The 8,803-nt window shown below is 44.0% G+C and overlaps 1 protein-coding gene across 1 annotated transcript in view; it reads right to left on the bottom strand.

Moving 5' to 3' along the window:
- Positions 1 to 2,077: 2,077 nt before the first annotated feature.
- LOC139028593 (uncharacterized) overlaps positions 2,078 to 8,803 on the bottom strand; it is an 11,743-nt gene continuing 5,017 nt past the window's right edge. The window contains exons 2-3 of the mRNA XM_070446423.1: positions 4,015 to 4,145; positions 2,078 to 3,837 (exon numbers count right to left, since the gene is read on the bottom strand). Coding sequence (XP_070302524.1) covers positions 2,695 to 3,837; positions 4,015 to 4,145 — 1,274 coding nt within the window. The 3' untranslated portion in view covers positions 2,078 to 2,694. The remainder of the gene's footprint in view (positions 3,838 to 4,014; positions 4,146 to 8,803) is intronic.

The following is an 8,803-nucleotide window of genomic DNA, read 5'->3' as shown; positions in this document are numbered from 1 at the left end:
TGGGCTCACCTCAGTGAGACTGTGTGTGGTCCTGTGCTGCTCAGCTGGTTCCTCTGTGGGTTCAGGAGGAGGTGTAGTCTGGTTGTCCTCCATGACCATGGTCTCCTCAGGGTTGCCCAGACCCTCCTCACACCCCTCCTCCTTCAACAGCAACACCTCTGGACCCTCCTCCTCCTGGAAGAGACAGGTGATKGATTACACAGACATACACTCCCTCAAGTACATACACACAGATAATAAACACGGAGTGTTTACCCATCCCCACTACGTTTGAGTCCTATACTGTAGTTACAGAATTACTTAATTGTTAAGGGTTCGTAACCTTTTTTGGGGGGGGGGGGGAAATGTTTTCCTAAAATAACATACCAAAATCTAACTGCCTGTAGCTCAGGACATGCATATTCTTAATACCATTTGAAAGTAAACACCTTGAAGTTTGGGGAAATGTCAAATTAATGCAGGAGAACATAACACATTAGATCTGGTAAAAGATAATACAAAAATATATATATATTTTGTTTCATCTTTGAAATGCAAGAGGAAGTCCATACTTTCAGATAGGAGTCTAGGTGTAATTTAGATTTTGGCCACCAGATGACAGCAGTGTGTGCAAAGTTTCAGACTGATCCAGTGAAGAATTACATTACTGCACAATATTTTGTATCAGGTCTGCCAGGAGTTTGCCCAAATGTGCCAATTGATACATTTAAGTACATCACTATAGAGAACATACAAAATGCAAAAAATGTTAGGTTTACACAGGAATGTCATAATGATGGATCATTAGCTTATACACTAACTTTCACWCATCTAGATGGCGGGGTGGGCGGGGAGCCAGAGACAGCAGTGGGGTCAAACTGTAGACCCCAAGTTCCTACAGTTGAACATAAAAATACATTTTATCAAACAAAACTATGCTACATTTTATCTCTGGGACCCTGAAAAATTAGAGCAAGATTACAAAATGTAGGCCTCCCGGGTGGCGCAGTGGTCTAGGGCACTGCATCGCAGTGCTAGCTGCGCCACCAGAGTCTCTGGGTTCGCGCCCAGGCTCTGTCGCAGCCGGCCGCGACCGGGAGGTCCGTGGGGCGACGCACAATTGGCATAGCGTCGTCAGGGTTTGGCCGGTAGGGATATCCTTGTCTCATCGCGCTCCAGCGACTCCTGTGGCGGGCCGGGCGCAGTGCGCGCTAACCAAGGGGGCCAGGTACACGGTGTTTCCTCCGACACATTGGTGCGGCTGGCTTCCGGGTTGGAGGCGCGCTGTGTTAAGAAGCAGTGCGGCTTGGTTGGGTTGTGCTTCGGAGGACGCATGGCTTTCGACCTTCGTCTCTCCCGAGCCCGTACAGGAGTTGTAGCGATGAGACAAGATAGTAATTACTAGCGATTGGATACCACGAAAATTGGGGAGAAAAATGGGAGAATTTATAAAAAGAATTATAAATAATAAATAAATAAAAGATTACAAAATGTAACTACATTACCTTCATAGGTGAATATATCAAACCAGTTGCCGTGATAAGTGTTTTGTTGTGCACTCTCAAACAATAGCATGGTATTTTTTCACTAATAGCTACTGTTAATTGGACACAGCAGTTAGATTAATACGAATMTAAGCTTTCTGCCCATATAAGACATGTCTATGTCCCGGAAAGTTGGCTGTTGTATACAATGTAATTGTAGTCACATTAGCAACAACCGTCCCGGTTTGGGAATGACCCGTATAGGTTAAACCCATCATGGTGGACATAAATGAGTCATCAGACAAACCTGACTAAACTATTTATGTGTACTCTAGGTGTTTCACTAAGTTTGTTCCCCATATTAATATTATTTTTTTTTTTTAAATTAGGGAGCCAAATGTGTTCACCACTTATTTCCATGACTGATCAAAATAAGTGTTTTCTCATAGCTCTCGTCCCTCTGCAACAGACTTATGTTTGGACCATGGAATCGTATTGGCACATTGTATCATGAGGTCCCTGGCAATTCCCAGCCTTAATTGGTTATAAAGTGCGGTTGTGTGGAAGCAGGATAGGGTGAGAGCAGATGTGATGTATACTAAACAGTCTCAATGAAAAGTCCCATTTTGTGTTTATTCGACATAAACAAGTTTTAAATACACTTATGAAAACCACACACACCTGTCTCTCTGCGTACCTGGCAGACATCTCAGCTTGGATGTCGGCCCACCAGCTCAAACTCAACAAGATGGAGCTGCTCTTCCTCCCAGGGAAGGCCTGCCAGCTCCAAGACCACATCACGGTTGATTGACAACTCCATGGAGTGCAAAGAACATCAAAGCAGTGACCTGCTGCAACTGTGATATGTGGTTGTCTCACCCAGCGATCTTAAGATGAATGCACTACTTCTAAGTCGCTCTGGTTAAGAGCATCTGCTAAATAACTTAATGTAAAATCTGCATGAACTTGATAAARTGCATTCATTTTCTCATTAAAAGTGTCTTAGGAAAAAAAATTAAGTCGTTGAATGGTAGTAATAAATCATATAGCCTACACAGTAAACACAATATGTAACATACTTTTTCGGCTTATATATCATATCTGGATGCAATATTCTATTCAGGAATATTCAACACTGAAATCTGTTACTCTCGTTATTGCAAATGCGTCTGGATATTTAATGCAGAGTTTGATCTAAACATCAGAAGCTATCGAGTGGAATGGTTACTTTCTATGTTATAGAGTGGAATGGTTTTTCTGCTGGTGTATTCTGAGGCTCCTCTCTGAGAATGTGGACCTTCAGGTGCCTCTTCAGGTTGCCAGCCAGGGCAAAGCGCATGTCACACTGGGTACAGCAGAAGGGTTTCTCCCCTGTGTGGACCCTCTGGTGCCTCTTCAGGCCACCAGCCTGGGAGAACCTCTTCTCACACTGGGGGCAGCTGAAGGGCTTCTCCCCTGTGTGGACCCTCTGGTGGATCTCCACATTCTGGAGGCAGCTGAAGCCTTTGTTACAGAACATGCAGAGGAACCGTTTCTCTTTACGATTGCCTGATTTTGCTCCCCCACCTAGTGCCTTGGCCCTTTGGTCCTTTGAATTCAATACATGATCGAAAAGGACCCGGCCGTGTGAATTCGAAGGTGCAATTGACGTTGATAATGGGTCGCGATCCCTGAGCGTGTGTAAGGGGAAGTGGGTGGCGACATTGGTCTTTAAGCTTCCCCTGTAATCTAAGAAATCTTTGCCTTGTGAGTGTCCTTCTCCTAAATGAGTCTCGTCTACATTCCATGTCAGAGGAGCGTCGCCCTCCACTTTCACTTCATTTACAACAACCTCCCCTTTCTTATCTAAACACCCTTCAGAGTATACACTATTACTGTACTGGTTCCAGTCCCCTCTAGACAGATCAGTCTGTGTTTCTAAACCCAAGGGAATGTTGCCGGGGTCCATCTCTGTAGCGTAAGAACAAGACGGATCACTGCCAGTCTCTAATGCGTCACCTGAGTCCCGATGGGAATGAACCGTCCTCGGACTTGTGTTACCGTAAAGTAAATACTCTGAGCTGGGAGCAGGAGGACAGCCCAGTGGCCCCAGTCTCTCTGACCTGAGGTCAGATCCTGTGTGTAAAAGCCTTTGTGTTACAGTTAAAGTCTCGGTGTCGGTCTCTGACTTGAGGACGGCGTTCGACGGTCCACTGACCTCCATGATGCTGCGTCGTGTCTTGGGCGCGGCCGCGGTGTGTAGGTCCTCCGTGGCTACAGGGGGCGCTACTCCAGTGGTTTCTACCGTCTGGATGTCTCTGCTGTGCCCTGGGTCCTCCACTCCTTCATACGTCTCCTGCTTGACCCCAGGACCTCTAGCCTCTGTATCTGCAGCCTGACAAGAAGAGGTTTATTACCAGCACATGAGTTGAATTGGATAATGTCGTAGTGAACTCACAAGCTCTTATGGCAGATAAATAAGGATGTACATGAATAGCTGAAGGAAGTCTTTCTGAAATAAACTGGACACATTTGATGTACTGTAATTTTGATGTAATACTATTAGACTAACCTCTATCACAATAACGTGCTGGGTTGAGGTTCCACTCCCCTCATCAACAGTGATTGGTTGGTCATCTCTCCATGTATTGTGCTCAACTGGCTTCACAAAGCTCCTGTGGCCTCCAGTGAGATGTCCTTCACCTGAGACAATGATTGGGGGAAAAGTGGTTGTTAGGTTAGCTATTCAATGCTCAACAGTATATTGTACACTTATGACAGTCTACATTTGGCAAGGATGTAAGGTAGCACTTCTAAAAACTTCATACACTATTTATTGATTATGTTCCATGCATCATTCTTTTAAAAGTGTGACAATAGGAAATGGTTAGAATATGATACTGTCTTTGTGCAATACGAATTTGGTCTCAATTGACCTGCCTGGTAAAATATAACAAATTGTGCAAGGTAGGTAAGTAATCAGAGTAAGTATTCCATACTATCCAAACACTAACCATAGACGTCACATTGTATCTGTCCCATTATGGGTCAGTGAGAGCARGGGCAGCACCATTGTAGTACAGACTGAGATATGTTCCCGGAATCATCCAATAGCATTGAGGAGATTACCAATAAGTGCATAGATGACGTCGTCCCCAAAGTGACCAGACGAACGTATCCAAACCAAAACCCATGGATMTCCGGCAATATCAGTGCTGGGCTCAAGTTAGAGCTACCGCTTACAAAGAACGGGACACAGACAAGTACAAGAAAGCCCTCTACGACCTTAGACGAGACAAACATGGGAAAGGACAATATTGTAGGAAGGTGGAATCCTATTACACTGGCTCCGACGCACTTCCGATGTGGCAGGGCTTGCAGACGATAACWTATTAAAGGAAACCCAACCGTGAAATGCCCAGTGACGCAGAACTCTCAAGCGAGCTATAGTTTTGACAAGTCGGTTAGGACATCTACTTTGTGCATGACAGAAGTAATTTTTCCAACAATTGTTTACAGACAGATTATTTCACTGTATCACAATTCCAGTGGGTCAGAAGATTAATATACTAAGTTGACTGTGCCTTTAAACAGCTTGGGAAATTCCAGAAAATGATGTCATGGCTTTAGAAGCTTCTGATAGACTAATTGACATTGAGTCAATTGGAGATGTAGCTGTGYKTGTATTTCAAGGCKTACCTTCAAACTCAGTGCCTCTTTGCTTGACATCATGGGAAATCTAAAGAAATCAGCCAAGACCTCAGAAAAGAAAATGGTAGACCTCCATAAGTCTGGTTCATCCTTGGGAGCAATTTCCAAACGCCTGAAGGTACCACGTTCATCTGTACAAACAATAGTATGCAAGTATAAACACCATGGGACCACGCAACCATCATACCACTCAGGAAGGAGAAGCGTTCTGTCTCCTAGAGATGTACGTACTTTGGTGCGAAAAGTGCAAATCAATCCCAGAACAACAGCAAAGGACCWTGCCATCATCCAGAAGGCGAGGTCAGTACAGGTGCATCAAAGCTGGGACCGAGAGACTGAAACTGCTTCTATCTCAAGGCCATCAGACTACTAAATAGCCATCACTAGCCGGCCTCCATGTAGTTCCCTGCCCTGAACTTCGTCACGGTCACTAGCCAGCTACCACCCGGTTACTCATCCCTACACCTTAGAGGCTGCTGCCCTATGTACATAGACATGGYACACTGGTCACTTTAATAATGTTTACATACTATTTACCCATTTCATTTGTATATAGTGTATTCTAGTCAAGTTCATCCTATTCAACTATTGCTGTACATATACTATATATTCTATCCACAATGTCCATACATCCCATCACAAACATACACATATATACACTGAATAACAATATAACGCATATAAAAGTGTTGGTCGTGTTTCATGAGCTGAAATAAAAGAACCCAGAAATGTTCCATACACACAAAAAGCTTATCTCTCAAATGTTGTTTACATCCCTGTTAGTATTTCTCTTTTGCCAAAATAATCCATCCACCTGACAGGTGTGGCATATCAAGAAGCTGATGAAACAGCATGATCATTACACAGGTGCCCCTTGTGCTGGGGACAATAAAAGGCCCCTCTAAAATGTGCAGTTTTGTCACAACACTGCCAGAGATGTCTCAAGTTGAGGGAGCGTGCAATAGGCATGCTCACAGCAGGAATGTCCACCAGAACTGTTGCCAGAGAAATTAATGTTAATGTTTCTACCATAAGCCGCCTCCTATGTCATTTTAGAGAATTTGGCAGTAAGTCCAAKCGGTCTCAACCACAGAACATGTGTAACCACGCCAGCCCAGGATTCCACATCCGGCCTCTTAACCTGCGGGATCGTCTGAGACCAGCCACCCGGACAGCTGATGAAACCCTTGCCTTGATGACAGCTTTGCACACTTGGCTTTTCCAACAGTCTTGAAGGAGTTCCCACATATGCTGAGCACTTGTTGGCTGCTTTTCCTTCACTCTGTGGTACAACTCATACGTAAACATTTTCAATTGGGTTGAGGTCGGGTGATTGTGGGGGCCAGGTCATCTGATGCAGCACTCCATCACTCTCTTTGGTRAAATAGCTCTTTCACAGCCTGGAGGTGTGTTTTGGATCATTGTCCTGTTGAAAAGCAAAATGATAGTCCCACTGAGCGCAAACCAGATGGGATGGTGTATCGCTGCAGAATGCTATGGTAGCCATGCTGGTTAACTGTGCCTTGAATTCTAAATAAAATCAGACTGTCACCAGCAAAGCATCCCCACACCACCTCCTCCGTGCTTCACGGTGGGAACCACACATGCTGAGATCATCTGTTCACCTACTCTCCGTATCACAAAGACATGGCGGTTGGAACAAAATAATTTGGACTCATCAGACCAAAAGGACAGCTTTCTACCGGTCTAATGTCCATTGCTCGTGTTTTCCTTGGGCCAAGCATGTCTCTTGTTATTGGTGTCCTCTAGTAATGGTTTCTTTGCAGCGATTTGACTGCGAAGGCCTGATTCACAGTCTCCTCTAAACAGTTGATGTTGAGATGMGTCTATTCCTTGAACTCTGAAGAATTTATTTGGGCTGCAATTTCTGAGGCTGGTAACTCTAATGAGCTTATCCTCTGCAGCAGAAGTAACTCTGGGTCTTCCTTTCCTGTGGCGGTCCTCATGAGAGCCAGTTTCATCATAGTGCTTGATGCTTTTTGKAACTGCATTTGAATAAACTTTCAAAGTTCTTAATTTTCCGTATTGGCTGACCTTCATGTCTTAAAGTAATGGACTGTTTCTCTGTGCTTATTTGAGCCTTATTTGAGCCGTTCTTGCCACAATATGGACTTGGTATTTTACCAAATAGGGCTATTTTCTGTATACCACACCTACCTTGTCACAACACATCTGATTGGCTCAAACACATTAAGAAGCAAAGAAATTCCACAAATTAATTTAACAAGGCACACCTGTTAATGAAAGCCATGCCAGCGGACTACCTCATGACACTTGCGTTGAGAGAATCCAAGAGTGCTGAACAAGACTGTCAAGCAAAAAAGGTGCTTCTGTGCAGTGCGAAACTCAAGTCAAACATACTAACGCTACAAGAAACTGTTGAATGCAAAACATGGCTCTTCTAATACAAATTTCAACGCCGCTGGAATGACCCGCGGAAAACCCACCCCGCTTCTCAACCCAGCCCCGTTCCAAATTTATACACACATAGTCATATCGTCCACCCTCTATGCAATAATGATCCTTTCTTCTCTCAAGTCTCTTCCTGCCATCATTATCTTTTTACTCTCAGGCCTCCTACTTGTTCACGCCCAATAACGCCCATATTCTGCTTTCAGTTTAAATTGAAGAGATCAGGGCCAGAACCCGTAGCCTGTCCTTAAATAGAACAATAATTCATTAGCTCCAACTCTATTCCTCACTAGGGGCCTATGACTTCACACCCATATGTATTTAACACAGTGCCCCAGCATGTTCTCTGGTAGTGTGTTCACTTATGGCACAGAAATGGGCACTTATCGATGGGTATACTTCTTATCATTAGTGCTCCAGTTGCCCTTAAGGCATATTCCTCTGAAGCTGTCGCTTTTAGTGGAATGCTAACTATGAGTCTAGTGCCCCAGTTACCCTAAGCGCATATTCCTTCTCGCTAATGTCTGACTAGTGGCAATCAGCAGACTATGTGATCTAGGTCCAGTACCCTAAGAGCCTATCTTTCTCTGATATGTCTGTACTTAGTGCGAGATACAGCAGACTATATGTCTATGTGCTCTCCCTTTTTTTGTGGGGTGAGAGTTATAACATACCCTATCTCAGTACGTCTACACTACTTTGAAATTCTCAGAATAGAAAATGTTATTCTAGAATTTGTTCAACATCTTAATCTGCTTAGATCTAGCCATGATATCCATCATGTGATTACCTTTCAATTTATGTCTGGCTACAAATTATATTATCTATTCCCTACAATGTAGCAAATCCAGTACAAATGAGAAAAACCCTGCAAATGAGAAGGTGTACCACAACTTTTTACTTGCGTACTGCATAACTATATTTATCAACTCCGCGACTACGACATGGCTACGTTCCTTAATTCTTCAATTCCATATTTACTTTTAGTGAACAGATTAGTGCGAATCGTGAAGTGACCGTAGACTCTGCGCCAAGTTGTTGAGGGATAGGCCACCTGACCAGTGACAGCCAATGAACGAGACGTACAACCTGTCAGCAAGAATGGATGAGACGGAGGCCCTAGGAATTCCCTCTTAACCCATAAGTGGTATCACGGTCAAATCTAGTTGTAGCGTGAGAGAGTCTTGATTGATTTCGAAATACTCTTCTCTTCTCCC

Source organism: Salvelinus sp. IW2-2015, linkage group LG13 (genome assembly GCF_002910315.2).
Source record: "Salvelinus sp. IW2-2015 linkage group LG13, ASM291031v2, whole genome shotgun sequence".
Taxonomy (NCBI): Eukaryota; Metazoa; Chordata; class Actinopteri; order Salmoniformes; family Salmonidae; genus Salvelinus; species Salvelinus sp. IW2-2015.
The sequence above is the reverse complement of the archived record's forward strand: the minus strand, read 5'-3'. Positions and strand labels throughout refer to the sequence as shown.